This window comes from Thunnus maccoyii, chromosome 15 (assembly GCF_910596095.1).
Source record: "Thunnus maccoyii chromosome 15, fThuMac1.1, whole genome shotgun sequence".
NCBI lineage: Eukaryota > Metazoa > Chordata > Actinopteri > Scombriformes > Scombridae > Thunnus > Thunnus maccoyii.
Genome location: NC_056547.1, coordinates 22,818,534 through 22,837,559, shown reverse-complemented (window position 1 = coordinate 22,837,559; position 19,026 = coordinate 22,818,534). Strand labels below are relative to the sequence as shown.

At 38.9% G+C, this 19,026-nt stretch overlaps 2 protein-coding genes and 1 long non-coding RNA gene across 14 annotated transcripts in view; 1 reads left to right on the top strand and 2 right to left on the bottom strand.

Moving 5' to 3' along the window:
- Positions 1-64: 64 nt before the first annotated feature.
- Positions 65-7,115, bottom strand: slc6a18 (solute carrier family 6 member 18). Its single transcript, XM_042435519.1, has 12 exons — positions 5,359-7,115; positions 4,561-4,701; positions 3,995-4,132; positions 3,141-3,322; positions 2,943-3,053; positions 2,732-2,844; positions 2,507-2,635; positions 2,237-2,393; positions 1,860-2,064; positions 1,597-1,756; positions 1,330-1,492; positions 65-395 (listed from the first exon to the last, which is right to left on the bottom strand). Exons 1-12 carry the CDS (start codon positions 5,498-5,500, stop codon positions 177-179), a joined length of 1,860 nt encoding a protein of 619 aa, XP_042291453.1. The 5' UTR covers positions 5,501-7,115; the 3' UTR covers positions 65-176.
- LOC121912943 overlaps positions 327-19,026 on the top strand; it is a 34,160-nt gene continuing 15,460 nt past the window's right edge. For 3 of the 12 annotated variants that reach the window (XR_006100175.1, XR_006100178.1, XR_006100179.1), the window contains exons 1-5: positions 327-415; positions 2,923-3,012; positions 3,131-3,250; positions 4,552-4,681; positions 17,754-17,873. This is a non-coding gene — a long non-coding RNA (uncharacterized LOC121912943). Of the gene's footprint in view, positions 416-1,638; positions 1,788-1,844; positions 1,856-2,027; positions 2,180-2,922; positions 3,013-3,130; positions 3,251-4,551; positions 4,682-4,872; positions 5,451-17,753; positions 17,874-18,018; positions 18,881-19,026 lie in introns of those variants that run through there. The other 9 variants (XR_006100182.1, XR_006100184.1, XR_006100185.1 and 6 more) reach the window with 7 other exon arrangements.
- LOC121912941 (sodium-dependent neutral amino acid transporter B(0)AT1-like) lies at positions 9,972-18,021 on the bottom strand. Its single transcript, XM_042435520.1, has 12 exons — positions 17,612-18,021; positions 16,026-16,166; positions 15,786-15,923; positions 15,474-15,655; positions 15,266-15,376; positions 15,062-15,174; positions 14,770-14,898; positions 13,040-13,196; positions 12,742-12,946; positions 12,457-12,616; positions 11,791-11,953; positions 9,972-10,908 (listed from the first exon to the last, which is right to left on the bottom strand). The coding sequence occupies exons 1-12, from the start codon at positions 17,808-17,810 to the stop codon at positions 10,765-10,767; spliced, it is 1,842 nt and encodes a 613-aa protein (XP_042291454.1). The 5' UTR covers positions 17,811-18,021; the 3' UTR covers positions 9,972-10,764.

The window sequence follows — 19,026 nt, the reverse complement described above, 5'->3', positions numbered from 1 at the left end:
CAGTTTTGTTATTGAAAAAACAAATGTGAGTTGTCATAAGTCAGGTCAGGAACTGACAAGACCTGATAAATGTAAACATAAAAAATCAACAGGATCAACAGTTGTCCATAGGTGAAGTGATAAACATCAGTACTCATAAAGTCTTTTTCTGTTCAGGAACACCAGTGTCATTGTTACTAAGCCGTCTGGTTCCTCTGTTCCTGTGTTTCAATCTCAAAGCCCTCGTTGCAGTAGGGGCTTAGGTCGGTTTGTGTTGAAGACTTCTTGATTCCACAGCAGATCAGTTTGTAGAGAGCCACCAGTGGGATGGAAATCACAGGAACTACGGAGATGAGGATGATTATGGCAAACACCCAGTCTGGGTAGGGCTGCACATCAGCTTGGGGGAACAATTCCTAAAAAGAAAGACAGAAAGGTATAAAATGCAACATATTTTCATTTTAAAGTGCGGTTATGTTAAAACAATAGTTAAACATTTTTGGTAAACTGCTTATTCGCTTTCTTGTCAAGTTAGATGAGATCGATATCAGTCTTATCTGTATGCTAATTATGACGCTAGTGCTAGCAGGCAGTTAGCTTAGCATAGCAACAATTACTTTTCGTATTTGTACAGATTAAACAAAGAAGATATAAAGTGGCAATTAGTAAAATTTAGAGGTGTTGGTTGATGGATTTTTTTTTTTTTTTTAAACCTGTGGACAAAGCCAGTTTAGCTGTTCTCCCCCTGCTTCTAGTCTTAATGCTAAGCTAAACTGGCTTTAGCTTCATAATTACTGTACAGACAGAACAAATAAAAAATGAATAAGCATATTTCTTGAAATTCACTTTAAACCTGCCATTTTTTAAAATAATTTTTGGCTGCTTGGGGGCAACACAAGACAATACTGACATTTATCACCTTAGAAAGTTGTTATGCGAATATGTTACCAAACAGTTTCAAATTTACACATTAAATAAACACAAACCGAAATCAGCATTTGATAGGAGTTGTTTATGTCCACCAGGTGAATTCACTCTCCTGTTTTGGTCTCCATTAATTCCTGAGAAACAGATCTGGCTCTTTAGCTGCTAAATGATCCTCTACTGAGGGAAACTAAGAGTCAGGTGGGACCATCTCTATAAGTGGGACCTTTCACATTACATATAGTCATTTGATCCATTGTAAGTGTAAAAATGTTGATTATAGAAGCTTTAAATACTGTTGCTAAAGTTTTTTGTAAGGTATTTTACACAACAGCACAGTACTGTATAATGGATCCATGCGAGATCCATGAGTACCATGTTAGTGCATTCTTAACATTTCCATTTCAGTATCCTTGTCTTGCTTACATAAGCAGGGTTCCATGTGGGATAGGAGGGGTGCGTCTGTGCCTGGATGGCCACGTAGGCAACCAACACCACTAGGAGCATTGCAGGACTGATTACCATCCAGCACGCCTTCCAGTAAATGTTGGGCCTCTTCCCAGTCATGAAATAGATGTCTTCACTGAAACTGTTAGAGGACACAGCAACCGGAGAACATGTTTAACACATTGTGATTCAAATTATATGAAGATAGTTATAGTTATATTGAAGAAGAGGAGGAGAAAAGGTTACTTTTTCATTCCATGGATATAAATGACTCCAATAATCTCACAGAATGCAATGATGAGCAGAGGCACAGAGCCCACGTAGCTGTTAAAGACCTCCACCCAGTAGTTCCCTGAACCCAGGGTGAAGATGAGAGCCGTCAAAAAGGCAATCAAGCAGAGGACCCCTATGGAAGTGAGGAAAAACAAATCAGAAAGGTAATCCAAAAGAAACAAAATATATCCTTCTGACTTCAAAACAACTTGTCCTTCAAGCTGATTTGCAGGTACCTGTTACGAGTTCATTTGGGATCCACTTGGGCACCAGTTTGAGGTCATTGATGGGTGTGAGGACTCCCTCTATGTTGCCAAACATGGAGGAGAGGCCCAAGCTGAAGAGCATGACGAAAAACAATATGGCCCATACCTGCGAGCCTGGCATCTCTAACACTGCTTCGGTGAACACAATAAAAGCAAGGCCAGTACCTGAAGCGCTCTGGGGGAGAAAGATGGGAAAGAAAATAATGAGGAATCTTGAATTTGCACATACTTGACCAGTACATCATGTACTCTACTACTGGAGAGAACGGGGAGTAGAAAACAACCAGAAGGTTAGAGAGGACAGAGTGCAATGTACAAGATGTGATGAGTTTTTAAAGATACATTACCTGGTCAAGGAATGTTTGCAGGTCACAGTGCCTCAGATGCAAACTGGAGATCTCATCTGGGCGTGTCTGATTTAGATAATTAAGCCAGTGCTCATAGTTCTCCAGTGTTATGTTCTGGTCAGAAAACTCAAATTGGTTGGTCAGAGCCAAGATGTTTCTGCAGATGAGATGTAAAGAAAAAAAAAATCTCTCAGGATTTTCACATGCTCAGTTGGTATCAGCAAGCAAAGAAGAAGCATTGAATGACATAGAATAGATGTGCATACATACTCGTTTAGACAGGAGTTGAAGGCGCTGGTAGCTTTAAATCCCAGGATGGAAAAGATGGGAATGGATGCGTAAAGAGATGTGGCACTGTTTATTATTCCTACTAGAACAGCATCCCTCTCACAGTTGTTTCTAATAGACACAGAACAGAATAAAACATAGTTCTGCCAGCCATCACACAAATCATCCTATTTGTGCAAAGGGAGGTTAAAGAGTTTTAGTCCTTACCTCTCTGCATTATAGCTGGAGAAAGCTATGAGACCTCCAAAGGCCACAGAGAGAGAGAAGAAGATCTGGGTGGCAGCATCCAGCCACACCTGAGGGTTCTTTAGTATCTCCCACTGCAGCGAGCATAAAAAACAACACATCAGGTCATTGTGTCTGGGATTTAAAATACAAACTTTCATTACCTGTGGTAGCAACAAGGGAGCAAACTCACATCAGGAGTGAAGAGGTACAGCAGTCCATCAGTCGCGCCAGGCAGAGTGAGGGCACGGATCAGGAAAATGGTCAGTACCAAGTAGGGGAAGGTGGCTGTCACATACACAGCCTGAGAAGTTAAAAAAAAGATAATTCAGTATGATACAGAGATTGATTTTAAAAGGACTATACATATATTTTCACCAGGTCCTCTAACCTTGCCTATGGACTCGATGCCTTTAATGAAACAGATGTAGACCACACTCCAGGCGCTGGCCAGACAGACGACCATCCACCACTGCAGGGAACCACTGGTCTCAATGTCAGGTGTGATGTTCAGTGTCTCACGGTACCAGAAGTAATTCACCGGAGTGCTCTTCTCACACTCCACATTGTAGCCTATATGGATCCAAACACAAGTAAAGAAACAAAATTTTGGTGTGTATACAATTCTATAAGTGCCTATTTTTAAAGTAGAGTTCACTTTGGTTTATATATTACATTCATAAGCTTGGTTCATGTACTGAGTTTAATATCAATATTTGTATTCAGGTTTTAGTAAAACTCCATGCGTACCCACATAATTAAAGATAAATTATGTAGCATTTACAACACAATACGTCATGAAATAAATATTGATACCTTTGTCAGATTACTGAAAACAAATGAGACAATGATGAAAACAATTTGTTCTCTTTGCTTGTCACTCTTCCACGCAGAGAAATCTACCCGGAAAGAAAAGCTTTTTTTTTTTTTATTGTGGTGCAATCATCCTTTGTGCCATAAAACAATTCAGTAGTTTCTCTGTTGAATATGACCTGAAATGTCATGCAGAGCCTGATAGTTCACCAGACTGCTTGGCGACAGTTCACTTTGGTTATAATTTCTTAAACTCTATTTGATAGTATACATACGGTATCAAATTGCAATCAGGCAATACTTCTATTGTTACTCTCTCTGTAATAGTGGCAACCACAGCATTGTGTTAATATACTATGTGTCCTATATCAAGGTGATCATAAGTGTATTTAGAGCAACTAGAACAACTGCAAAGTGGGTTTCCACACTTACCTGTGTGGTTATCATTGAGTGGGCACTGGCTCCATGGCAGTGGATTTTGGAAAGAGTGGAAGAAGTACCAGAGCACCCACGCCATGATGGTGTTGTAGAAAATGCTCACCAGGAAAGATACTATCATGGAGGCAATGCCTACACACAGGAAATAAATAATACGTTTTACAACATTTTCCACTCCAAATAATACATCAAAAAATACATCAAAATACATGGAGAAGGTTTACCAATGTTTTATATGTGTAACTTCAGTTTTATCAACACACTTGTTAAAAGATTATAACAAATTAAAATCTGTTTACACATGCATCATTTTTTTCTCATGAATATTTTTATTCCATTTAATGTTTTAACTGTGACTAGTAAAGAGAATGTGCCCTGAGTTGCTATGAACCTGGTGAATCTGTATTTTATTTCATCTACTTTAATTATCTGTAGTAGTAGTGGTACAGCAGTAATATTTTCTGAAATATCGCTTATTATAAAGGCAGTTATTCAAAAGACATATTTCTGTAACAAATGATAATTGTGATTAATTGTACTAAAAATCCTAGGTTACCCACCAACTCCACCCAGAAGTGGTGAGATGGAGTTCCAGACACCGATGCTACCCATGCGGAGCCTCTGTCCTATAGCCAGCTCCAGGTAGAGCAGAGGGAGGCCCTGAAACACCAGCGCTATCAGGTAGGGAATGAGGAATGCACCTGAAGACATTGGGTAAATATTTACCTCACAGTTAGGCATCAGACAGGACTTTAGAGAGAACAATACAATCTTAATTATCACACTTTACGTGGCAAATGAAAGAAATTGACATTGTGAAAGTTTAATGATCATGAGTGGTTATTTGAGCCATCTGGATGAATCTTTTACAGGCCATGCTAAATAAGGGCACTGCGATCCTAATGGACATTCAATCACTGCTCATTATTTCATCCAAATAACACAGATCTGAGGCTAAAGAGACTCAATAACTGGTTAACTAATTGATCACTGAGCTGAGGTCAAATAGAGGCTCAGCTGAGTCTGAAACACTGGCTGTGAGAATAAAGAATCTCAAAGTCAATATTTTAAGTTAATAGACCCTGCACACTTTAACAGGATTGACTGTTTACTCAACCCTGAGCCAGGTTGTGGGACTCAAGATATCTCACCAGGAACTATGAGGAAATAAATACAGGAATTGGTGCTGATTCAATCAGCATTTAATTAATCAGACATAGATAAGGTTTACAATTTCTTAGTTCATCTGTTACTGACTAATTACAGTGAAACAGAGAATAATGAGTGCTGTTGCAATTCAGCTGTGTATCAAAGTATCTCATGATTTCGATAAAAGTGATGTAAAGGTAGCATCTCACCTCCTCCATAAATTTGGCACAGGTAGGGAAACCGCCAGACGTTTCCAAGTCCCACAGCAAAGCCAATGCAGGTTAAAAGATACTGAACCTTGTTGTCCCATTTGGGTCTCTCCTCCGCCACAGAGTCGTTTGTTTTGCCCATCCTCAGCTGGCAGAAAGGCTCAGCACAATGCCACTTCTGTTACAACGGTGCAACTCTCCTAATCTTAACATACACTTAAATTAGTTTAATTTTCTATTTGATCCAGAATTCTCCTTTTGATTGCAGCTCAGTGTGTGTCAGAGTAGTTACCGTCTCAAGTGGTGTAGTGTGAATGATGTCTGGTGCTCCTCTCTCGTTGTCTGTCTTTACTCTCCTGGGCTGTCCTTAAATGTCCTATCAGCTGCAGCTTTGAGTCAATGATACAGATTTTATAGCTTTTTTATGACGATATCAGGGCACCAGGAAGGGAGTGAAAACATCAGTCATGATGATTTAGTGGCTAAACCTCCCCACTTGTTTAGGATGGGAGTGTGCAAAGCCACAGATTAATGGGTAACCCTGTGATGCTGTTTCAATGTTACACTGACTTTCAGTAAAGAGAACCATTTGGATGTGGTCATTAATAAAGACAGATGTTTCATGACCATGCTGTGTCTCTGTTCATCATTGAAACTTTACTTTTATAGCTAATTTAGTTGTAAATTAAAATACAATCTATTTTACAAGGAAATACAGCACACAGGTGAATAACTGAGGAAGAACACACTTAAAATATACATTTAAAGTGAACATAGGGAGAGAAAATGGGAAAAAGTAATTATAATTCAGTAAAACAGTATTAACAGTAAAATTAATGTAGTAAATCAGGTGAAAAGTTCAAGAGAGAAGCTATTCCAGAGTCTCAGTTTTGTTACAATAAGAAATAAAGATTCTCTGCCAGGGTCACATTTTGGCACCATCTCTTCAAATCTAATCTAATGACTGGACGTTAAAACTGGAGCGTTGTCAGCTCATTTCTTTGTTCCTGTTTATCTCCAACAACTTTCTGTACAAGACAAGTTGTTATTGTTTTAAAGACTTTCTGAGCAGACCTGAGGTTGGTGCATTGCAGGAGTTGAGTCTGCTTTTTCCAGGTGCACGCACATACATGTTTATCTGAAGTCGAAAAACAAATAATTTGACCAAGTGATGAAATCCATCATACCTGCACTTCCTGCCTGTGACTGTGAGCTCAGTTTTACTCAGTTCTCCCCTGAGTCAACAGCTACAACCTGAGTTCAAAAAATAAAACAATGAACTAAAAAACATTAAAACGCTGCGTAGAGCTGAGGGGAACTGCAAACCTCACATAGCCATTTGATCCAATAATAATATAAAAATTTCCTGGTGTAGATTTAAACTTTCATGAATATATCAACATCATCATTTAAATATTATCAACTTAATCATTCTGAATCAGGACCTTCCATATCTGAAACCATTTTGGTTACCTATCAATATGAAATCAAACAATGTAGGAATGATTATGACTCCCAGATAAAGTAGAGACAACTGTATCTGTATAAATGTCCACCTGAGTTTATCATTCATTTGAATAAAAATCTTTTTCAAAAGCCTGATTGACATATTAATTCCCTTCATGTTGAACTGATAAAATTCTAAACAGTTGTCTGTTTCTGCCACCTACTGGTGTAAACATGCTTCTGCAAATCCCTGCCTGACATCATCCTCAGTTGTGTGTGTGTCTGTGAAAAGCTGACCATACAACTACAGTACTTAAATCACTTCATTTGCTCCTGGTGCACTAGAGAATCAACTCAAGAATTCTACACGTAGTCTTTTGAAGCAGTTTTGTTATGTTCACATATTTATTAAATTCAATAATGAAACACAAGAAATGAAGAAATACAGAAAAGAAAAAAACAATGTCACAACAAAATGTCTAAAAAAAAAAGCTGTAGTTGGTAGAAGTAACTGCTTCTGTGTTTTTGCTTCTATGTCTTCCTCCACCAGGCCAGTTTACAGAGCAGAGAGAACAACTTGTTCTTCTTCTTGGTTTTCTCTTTAGGCTCTGTTGCCACAACTGGCACTGTAACAATCTCTGCAGAGAAGACCTCCTCCCTGGCTCGTGCTTTCTCCTCCTGCAGACGTAGTTCCAGCTGGGTCAGCTCTCTTTTTGTCTCTCTCTCGTCTCTTCTGATGGGGATGTTAATGCTGTAAGGAGTCTCATCTCCAGGCTTGGTGCCTGCCGCAAAGCTCACAGTGGGCTTGAGGTGGTTTAGGATCTTTGTGGCTATGAGGCTGCAGGCCACCAAGGCAGCTTCAACATCCTCCATCAGTCCCTCTCTAGTCAGCCTTGTATTAGGCAGAGCCTCTCCCAGTCTGACTTTGAGTGGATGCCACAGTTCCTGGCTCAGTTTCACTTCCTGCTTTGGGTCCTCAAGGTATTTGAGGTTTTGTAGGAAGACTCTGTTTTTGGAGTACTTCTCTGCCTCTTTTTGCAACAACAAGTGGATGTGCTCCACCATGTCATCTACAAAGGCCTTCTGCTGCTGTGCTTTGGAGAAGTTCTCATTTCGACACTTAAAAAGATCCACTAGGACACTTCTGATTGTGGCTTCCTTCACTGAAACTCTGTCTGTAATCAGATCTGGTTTCACAGCCATAAACTGGAGATAAAGCTGAGATGGTTTAAGGTGGATTGAAGGTGGATTGAGGGCCAGAGGTTTCTGCAGGAGGGAGCTGTTGTCAGCTGCTGTTTTCACCTCCTCGTAGAAGTCGGCCACAAAGTATTTCTTGTCCACCCACACAACATCCCGACTGGACAGACGAGGCTTGGTGATGCGTTGCTGGTACTCCAGCATATCTTCATCTGTTATAATGGGGAAAGCCTTGCTGAAGACCTTTGTGCACCTGATCCAGGATCCATGCTGCTCAAACATTTCCTCCTTGACAGACTCGGGGAGAAACTGAGAGAACAGACGGCTCTCCTCATCACTTGCTAGGGTCGGAGCTGCAGTCTCACCTGCAGACTCAGCCTTAGTTAGGACGGCCTTGATGATGTGTTGAGGGATGAAGTTCAGGAGTGCTGGGTCTTTTTTCACCAGCCGCTTCTTGACCTGGATTGATGTGCCAAACGTCTTCATGAGGCTGCTCTGGAGCAGCACAGCAACTTTCCATATGTTGCAGGGAGGAGGAGGGAGGTTTGCATCTAAAGACACACCTGGAACTCTTTTCAGGGTCTCAAGAGTGACTGCGCTCAAATGCAGACAGAGCGTCAGCAGTTGTTGTTGGTCCAGCTGTGCACCAATGGAGCTCCTCAATGGGTTGAGCCTCAGCATCAGCTGGACGAGCAGATCCTCCACCAGCTCACTGCTGACAGTGACTGTAGCAGGGAGAGGGAGCTGGGAGGTAGCATCTTTGAGAGAGGGGCTGTGGACCAGAACTTGGGCCTCAGCTCTCACCAGGTTCAACGATGTACTGGAGTCCATGATCTCGACAAAGAAATCCACAAACTTTGCAGTTCTTTGGAGCAGTTGGTTATTAAGATTAAGAACAGCAGAATTGTTAATATTCGCTTAATGCAGCAGTAGACAACAAGGTAAAAACTGTCAGAATCAGACGATGGAGACGAAGTGAATACTCAGAGTGATCTGTGTAAACTGACTGGATATGAACCAGTTGGACCAGAAACTGAAGATTCTAGATTGATTGTTTACTAATCAGCATGATGTGACATCACCATCACATTCTAATTTATTACTGCATTCTATTCTATTTTCTGTTGGTCAGAACTGGTTGATTGACAGGCTGTGAAAGTCACCTGACCACCTTCATTTATAATAATAATCATTTCATCTTAAAGGCACAATCCATAGTCCTAATGCAAATAAAAGCTGCTTCATCACTAAAATTCAAAACACAAGATCTGAATTTGCTATCAACTGATTGACAGGTTGTTTTTTTAAAGGACCAAAATTAAAACGCAGAAACATATTTCAGTCATGATTAGTTGAGAACAATATTCAATTAGATTTTAAAAAGTTGATATTGCAAATCAATAAATTTGATATCTAGTAGATTTAAAAATAAACTAACTGTTAATAATTGTTAGAATTAGTGCAGACATTGCATTCTGTGTTTTCACTTCGTTGAAAAGCATCACATTTCTTCATTACACTGTCAATATTTCAATATGAAATTGTCAATAAATACTACCACCTTTGCAACAATTAATACCAATAATTACTATTATTACAGCTTGATTTAATATCACTGACCTGACAAATCATTTAGTGGTGTGTAAGAAGACATTTTATCATCTCTGTCACCTCAGCAGTTCATAATTTCGTAATTAGCATGATCTTAATTATGTAACAGGTATGTCATGTTCAAATTTCTCTTGTTTTCATCAAGTTCACCAAATGAGCAAAAGGCAAAGTTCGGTTTAACTGAACTTTCAATAAACCATAATGTATCAGAATTAATTTAACAGTAATGTATTTGCATATAAGCATTAAAGACTGCTGATAAATCCATCTGTTTTTACTATTTTTTGGTTAAAATGTAAATCAATTTGATTAAATCAGATAGAACAGATCACACAAACACAAAAGTATATACAATACCTGAATGAGTGTTTGAATAAGTGATTAATTATTTTATTAACTGCTCTGTGTCTTCTGTCTGTCAAAATATTTGTACTGCATGTACACACTGATGCGTTGCCTTGTGTCACCTCATGTCTCATATTAAGTTGAACTTAAACACACCACAAAGACTGGAGATTATATCCAAATTGATATTTCTTTGAGATACCCTCCTCCAAAAGCCAGCTATGAGTATGTGCTCAATATTCAAGTTATTGCAAGTTGTAGACAATTGCTGTGCAGGCAAACTACTGTGAAAAATTAAGTGAATAAGGATATATTTCAATGAACATAACATAGTTTAATGGCAAAAATCACAAGCAAACTACTATACATTCACGTACAAAATGATATGCCATTTACTGAAGAGGATAAACAATAAAAAAGTCATCTATTCAGTTTAATTTAGATATAACCCAGTATCACAAATCACAAATCTGACTCAAGGGGCTTTACAATCAGTACAACACATGACATCCTCTATCCTTAGACCCTCACTATAAAATAGAAAAAAATATATTATTGATAGGGCCGACATATAATTGCACAAAATATGAGAACAAATATGAAACATTTACTAAAGTGCATCAATAAAAGTTCAATATTGTGCCTTGAGAACCTTTTCATGGATATAAATAGACAAACCATAATTTGCATCTTTAATTCAAATAATGTTAAAGATGATTTCCATTAAACCAAGGCAACAAATTAAATAATCATACATTATGTTGTATTCTGAATTAAATTGAAATTTGGCTTATCGATTCACTGGATTTAATTTTTTTTCCTGCAAGAAACAAAAACCAGTCTACATAATGCATACACAGGCACTGCCAGACTGGGGACTCCAGCCAAAAGAAAGATGACTGCCTTGATCCATGAAGGGTACGGTATTGATGCTAGAGACGGGAACTTCTCCTGCAGAGCAGAAAGCAGTATAGTTAGTGTATTTAGCATGCAATGGCTTTCCAAACTTAAGTGAGGAATTGTTAACTCCTGAATCCTGACAAGGTGCTATTAAACAACATTTACCAGAAAAATGTTGGACACATCATTAGACATGATGAGACAGTGGTGGAAGAAGTATGCAGGCTCTTTACTTAGGTAAAAGTACCAATACATACAAATAAATGTCCTGCAAAATCAAAATCCAACTTATGTAAAAGTACAGAAGCATTATCAACAAAATGTACTACAAGTGTCTAAATCAAAAGGACACATTCTTCAGAAAAATGGTCCATGTGACTGCTGTAGCTTGTCAGAGTGCAGCTAGTTTTACTTTATATACAGTCATGGATTTTAGTCCAGTGGTTCCTCCAAAAGGGTCACAAAATAAATCTGTTATGAAGCTGTTAAGATGATTCATGGGGCAGACAGAAGAAAAAAAATTCTGCTACACAAGTTTGTTTTCATTTTTTGACTTTTCCCTAATCTTTGATGTTTATTTCTGAAATGTTGGATAATTTGACCTCTTTGGGCTTTTAACTGTCATTTAAATTAAATTTAGAGGGGAAACATGGAGCTAAAGACAGGTCATATTTCTGAAACATGACAAAGTTCCGCAACTAGACACTGCTGTTTTTGTAATGGATCACAAGCCAAAAAAGTTGGGAACCACTGATTTAAAAGCATTGTATTTTAAAATGAATCATATGGTTTCCATGTAAAATCTTATTCTGAGTAAATGTACTTTTCGCCACTGTGATGAAAGGAAAAAGGCAACATAATGGAAAGATACTGAAGCAGAGCTAACATACCGAGATGTAAATGAACACAGATGAATTAACTGAGTTTGCTTACAGAGTTTGGATCCCAGACTAAATAGGTGAGCTCTTCTTGGAGTGTTGTCACCAGGTAGAAAATTAAGATAACCAGGATGATTAGAGGACTGAGGAACCTCCATGTAACCTGCCAGTAGATGGAGGGTTTACGTCCCGTCATGAACTCCACGTCCTCATTGAACCTGCCACACAAAATGGTTTTAATTAGAAATATAACATTTAACCTTGCTGAGATTAACAATCTGTAGTGTCCTGGCCAAGACAGCAGCAGTACATAGAAGACAGAAATACAGTAGATATTACAAAACATATATCATTGATTTATTATAATAGATTATTATCAATATAAAAAAGAATGAGCTGAAAAATGCTAAAATGGTCTATATAGCAGAAGCTGAAAAATCTGGGAACTGCAAATTCAGGTGATAATTGTCAGTGATAATTTTCGCTATAAGCAACACCTTGCAAAACATTACACATAGTCATTTGATCCATTGTTAATGTAAAAATATAAGTGTGTATAAGTGTAAAAATAAGTGCAGCTTTAACTAAATACATAACATTTTTAAAAATGTATCAATTTTAGAGCAAGGCACTTTGTGCTGTTTATATGCTAATTTTGCAGTAAACTGTACAATATCATACAATACCGTGTTAAGCAAATACAAGAGTTTAAAACACTAACCTGTCTATGCCGTAGATGTAAACAACAGCTATCATCTCAAACAATCCAATGGTCAGTAGCGGAACAGATCCGGCAAAGTTATCAAAGAGGGTTAGCCAATAAATCCCTGAATGCTGTGCAAACAGGAGGGACATGATGAAGGCGACAACACACGTAATTCCTGAAACACACATGCACAAAAACAAGGCAAGCTGTTTTAAAACAGAAACCAGCCACAATCAGCACAGGTACATTTCATTCTGGATTGCAAAGATGCAGTCTAGATAATTAAAAGTTAAAAATTACCAGTCACTGCTTCTTGGGGCCATTTTTGAGGTAAAATCTTCAGGTCTTTCAAGGGGACCACCACTCCTTCGATGTTACCAAACAGGGTTGAGAGCCCCAAGCAGAGAAGCATGATGAAAAAGAGGACAGACCAAAATGGGGAACCAGGCATCTTGGTGATGGCCTCTGTGAAAACAATGAAGGCCAGACCTGTTCCCTCCACTCCCTAAACAAACATAGGACGAGGAGGGCATTGTGCTTTTAGTTCAGAAATGTCATGTCATGGAGGCAGTGCTAAATACTGATCAACAGCAGTTACCTCGCTGAGTAGTTTCTGCATGTCACAGGTTTTCATGTCCAGTCCAAGAACAGTATCTGGATAAGAGCTGTTCAGATGATTAAAGGCTTCCTCATAGTTGCTTGTAGTGATGCTGTCTTCAGGAAGATTGAATCCATTTAATAATGTCATAATGTTTCTAGAAACAAAATATGTCACAGATTGGTAACTCTTCATTACTGGAGTCAACATTACAGGTCCAATGAGTATTTTTGACCCCTTAAAGATGAAGTATGTACACATAGTTGATGATTTTCAGTTAGAGTCATGGTGTCAGCTAGCTTTTAATTGTTTCACTTATTCTATCTATCTTGCCTGCTACTCATCTGTTAATCCAGTTCCTGTCATTCCCCAAACCACCAGCAGTTGCCCTCAGTGTGTTTCTAGTAGTCCAAGTCACCTTATTCCCACACCTGCCCGTACATCCTCATCTCATTCTCCAACTATATACATACTTGCCCATTTCCACCTACTCCTTGTCACTGAAGACATGTTGACATGTCACAGTAGGAAAAGTAAAGGTGTAAATAATAAAATGAATGATTTCTGAATTCTATTTAGCTGCTTTGGTTTCAGGGTTCTGTTATTGTTCATGCTGCCTCAGTGTCACACTGTTATGGCTTACTGGGACACTTGAATAAAACAGAACCATCATTCATAATTAGTAACTTTACCCCCCTTTGAGACTTATCCAATGTGTGAGAGACAGTCCTGGATGCTTCCCATAGCAAAGCTTTGCTGACATGGGATCAATGTAGATCATACTGCACGTGCCTGCCACAGTGGGCTAAATTGTGATCAGAAGAACATGCCATTATTTAAGTTTGCTTGAGGACAACATATTCCTTTTATTGCATGTGTCAGGTGACAACAATGTCTGACCTGGTGAGGGGAGTGTGAGTTTAGGGGAAGAATTATTGTGCTTTGGTGTAACTGCTTAACTGAGGTCTCTGAAGTCCGTGCAAACTGTAGTTTAAGGATCTCTTGATTTAGTCCTGCTGGTCAAGAGCCCACAGACCAGTGGGAGACAGCGAGGACCCCCACTACCACCAGAGGAGCTGAGATTGAACTCAGAATTGCAGTCCTCCCTTGTGTGCCATACACCGTGTGAGTGAATGGGAGTGTGGACAGGAGCGTCTTTTGTTACTGAAAGTCATGTGTGCATTGAAACACCTTGGCATACTCAAATGCAGCACTTCATCCTGCTTCTTCCTGTGAGCAGTGGGTCTGAATTTTGTTTAAAACCTGTCCAAACAACTTACAACCAACGACTTTGGAGTGTTTTGCCTATGGCAACTCTGTGAGCTGAATGCTTGACCACTTCCTCTCAGCAATGCCTTTCTATATAGCCTCTGTGTTGGAGAGCCAGGGAATGAAATCAGCTGTTCTACGTATTTCATTCTGGGCAAATGCAAGTCTGCATTTCCCTCTTCAGATAAAGAGCAGTGCACAACCGCGCCACTTCCATAAGCATCCAAGATTGTCTCCCACACAGTGTTTGAAACTGTCCCAAACAGGGAAAGTAACACCTGTGCTTTTCCTACTATGACAAATCAAATTGTGTCCTGTGAAAACACCTACTGTCTATTGACCAATCCTAACCCTAATCATAAGCCTTTTTTACTTTTATTTTGGAGTAATGAGGCACCAAAAAAGTAGTTTATTCTGTTCTGTTCAAAAAACCTTGAAACCCACGTACTGTGACTACTCACTGACTGATACACTGGTCATATTTCTCTGTGGCCCTGAAGCCGATGATGGTGTAGGTAACTGTGGCAGCATAGACTGAGGTGAAGCCAGTTATGGCAGACAGGATCATGGCATCTTGCATGCAGTTGTTGCTTGGGAAAAGAGAAAAACAAAAGATTCAGGACATAGCATGTTGACCTTGGGTCAGAAAATGGCTACAGTATTACCATCAAAGTGAGCTAAGCAGGAATTGAACTGCTGTGTGGTGATAAAACACACAGCAGATGTAAATGCTTGTGAATTTCAGTCTCTTACTGAACGGGGTTGTAGCTTGAGAAGGAGATGAGGCCTCCCCATGCCAAACTAAACGCGTAAAAGACCTGGGCACCTGCATCTAGCCAAGTTGATGGTTTCATCAACTCATCCACCTGGAAGAACGAGGAATTCAGTGTAATGTGGGTTTGTATTGTGACATACCTGAATCTAAATAGCTTCTTTTTTTAGTGATTTGAAACATACGTCTGGTGTGAAGAGGAACTTAATTCCACTCAGAGAACCTTTAAGAGTAAGGCCTCGGATCAGGAAAATGGCCAGCACTACGTAAGGCAGGAGGGCTGTGACGTACACTGCCTGAGGTCATGACAAGAAAAGAAAAACATGAAATAATATTGGTGGCAGTGATTCAGACATGCATTGTACTTGACTGCAGTATTTGTGTTCAATGTACCTTGCCTGAAGTGCTGATCCCTCTTAGGTAGCAGATACCAATTACTGACCAGGCAGCCAAGAGACAAATTACTACTGGCCAGTGGATTCCTCCAGAGTCAGATATAGAGGCCGAACTATTCAGAGTCACTCGGTAAAAATAGTAATCCACAGTTGAACTCCTTTGACACTCTGGTACATAGCCTGCAGGGGAAATAAACAGGCCTTGTTTATTAATTAATTATTAATGTTTTAATCATGGGTAGAGTTTGGGAGCTTTGGTGCGCATGCATATGTATTTGAGTGGATTGAAGGCGTGTATACACTCAAATACCTGTCCCGTTATCATTGAGAGGACACTGGGTCCAAGGCAGAGGGTATTGGAAGGAATTGAAAAGATACCACATGACCCAGGCTATTATGGTGTTGTAGTACAGTCCGATCAATAAGGACACCAGCATGGAGGCAATACCTAGGTAGGACAGAATCAATAACTGATATGAGACTCAAAGGGTAGCCTGATATTCATTAACAACTTTGTCTTGATGTGTTGTGGTGAGCGTATTTTACTTACCGATACCCATCAGATAAGGATTGATTGTCCGCCACACTCCCACACTTCCTTTCCTGAGACGCTGGCCGATGGCAAACTCCAGCAGTAGGAGAGGCATTCCTTCCAACACCAGCAGGATTAGGTAGGGAATCAAAAAGGCACCTGGAAAATGTACGTGATCAATGGCACAACTGTCCAACTACATATCATTCCATTTCTGATAATCATTGGCCTTTTTTTAACTTGCCAAATATGGGTGAATGGTCCTTAAAGCTTGGATGTTAAACATACAGTAAAAATTAGTTCAACTGAAAAATGCTGTATTGGCCTACGATAACAAATGTTACAAAACAATACAACACAATTATTGCCAAAGTAAATTTAGCAAAAATAAATTACAGTGACTGCTCTTCATATATATAATATTCATGTATCAAATTATTAGGCTCAGAAATTATTAAATACATAACATGCCTTTTTTCTTTCTTTTGCCTTCTGAAACAGTTTTTGACATTATTTTTTTGAGATTATGACATGTTGACATCATTCTGAGACATAATTGTGGAATTCATAAATTGATTTAGTCCAAAATAAATAAAATGTAAGGAGATGCTTGATCACAAACCAACCAACCTACTGAGGAACTCAGAACTATGACATTTTGTTTGCGTTTTGGTTTGTATTTCTGATTTTTAGCCACTTTGTGTTTCTAACTTTTGCTTTGCATTTCTGCACTTTGATTTGTGTTTTTGACTTTGGTAATGAGTTTATTGACAAATGTTCTAGACACGGGGCTTGCATGAGGTGTGACTCTCCACTTTGCCTCTCATATTCTGCCAGGAATATTGAAACATGTGCAGAGAGGTCTAGAAGTTGAACCTATAACTTTGCAGATTTCAATGATTTCTTTCAGTTCAGTTAAAATGTTCATAGTCACGACTATGTTTAGTAATTGTGTGACCATTAGTTATGAGGATAAGGATAATAGCTCAGCAAATTCCCATCTGCAACAGCAACATGTTTTTTATTTGGATGTTCAGTGAACTTTTCTTCATGAGGCTTTCAACTATATTTGGTCAGTTATTCTGATCATTCATTACACTCTGTTCCGTTTAAGGGAGCGTTGTTCAATATTTGTTTGTTCAGAAGGCAAAAACCTTTACAGAGGCCATTCAGACAGTTCCACTATATTACCACAGTCAGTTTTGGCAGTCTACGTTATATCTGGTTAGCCATGTACTGTGAGCAAACAATATCTAACAACCTAGTAAATTAGTTTGCTGGTTTGCTGGTTTTAGTTGGTGCAATTGTGGCAACTGTGCCTCTATTGACTTTAACACAAACTGTAATTAACAATCACAGAAACATGCTTTTTTACTGAAAGGGTCAAATTCACAGCTTGGATATCTAGTTTCTAGCATCATTTTATAACCCCTTAAAGGCCCAAACTAATTCTGCACTGCTTAACTACAATATTTACCTCCTGGAAGTTTATATTTAAAAGACAGAAAAAATACTAAAAAGTACCTTAACCACATTATAATTTGTCAAACAATCATCCAAAAATTGATGTAAGATGTCCTTTTACCATTTTCATCTCAGCTTACCTCCTCCATGAGTTTGACACAAGTAAGGGAATCGCCACACATTGCCAATCCCAATACAAAAGCCCACACAGGTTAGGATGTACTGAGCTTTGTTGTCCCACTTGGGCCTGTCCTCAGCCTCTTCTTTATCCATTCTCTCCAGATCATCATAGGAGGGGATCCGCTGATCCAGTCCCGGGTTAGGAAGTACTAGTCTCATGGCAGCTCCTCTGAAGCAGAGATGTAACACTATGGTTCCTCAGAGTCAAAGTGAGGGCTTAGGGTATGCTCTCAGCAGGTTTATGATCTTAACTTTATCTGTTGCCGTCCACAGATTAGCCAGTGTGCACTCTGCACTTTTTTTTATACCATCATCAATTTAATGAAACATTCTGGGCAGTATGATGGTCAGCTTGGTCCCCTTACAGCAAAAAGTTCCCGGGTTTGAATCCACTGGTCCAGGATGTATGCTCCCATGCAGTTGTCATATGGTTGTGGGGATCTGGAGCTGATAGTGGACTAGATTACAGTTGCATGAGTGCACTGAGTTGCAGCAATTAATGATGACGATGAGAACAGAGTCCTAGAAAGAAAACTATAAAGGGAGATCATGTGAAGAGAACTGTTGAACAAAAGGTTTGCAGAATCTCCTCTGATTGTACAGTGAAAGTGATACCTGAACACATGCCTCCAACCATGTCTCTGGATTTAAAACTGAGTTGAGATTGCCTCTTTACTGTGTGTTGTCCAACAACAGTAAAGTTAAGTCCAAGTGAAAGTATGGGTATTGAGCCCTTTTGTGGTATATGACATAAGAGCTAATGTTATTTCTTGTCAATCCTCAGATTTGATTATAGATGGATCCTACGCTGAATCCCAAAAGCTACATTACCACAGGTTCCCTTGTATATTAATCATCATTTTATAAACATTCACATGGCTATTTTATAGTGTGACTCAGAAATAATATCACTTTCCCTGTAATTACTAAATAGTTACTCAGTAGTTTAAAAAAAGCTTGGACCTACAAGTTTGAACTTGTATAGCTACACATTAAGATTTTTTCTTGACACCTTGAACAAAATAATTACACTGTCATTTATTGACTCTATTAAAAAGTGTTCAGTGGTATGATGTAATATGCCATAATGTAACAAAAATGCTGTGTGAGCATCATGTGACAGTGTAATGCACTTTGAATCATAAGAGTGCTTCTTGGGTGAAACATCCAAAAACATGTATTAGAGATCATATTTTGAAATAAAAACCACACTGGTGGTCCGTGGATGAGAGGAGACTTTACAGCTTGTATTTTTACAATCTAATCCACATCCAATAAAATGTACAGATTTTTGTTTTCATATCACTGGCAACTTTTCATAAGTTGAGAATACTACATGAAATCCCCCCCTTTTCTGAAATCACCCCAGAATACA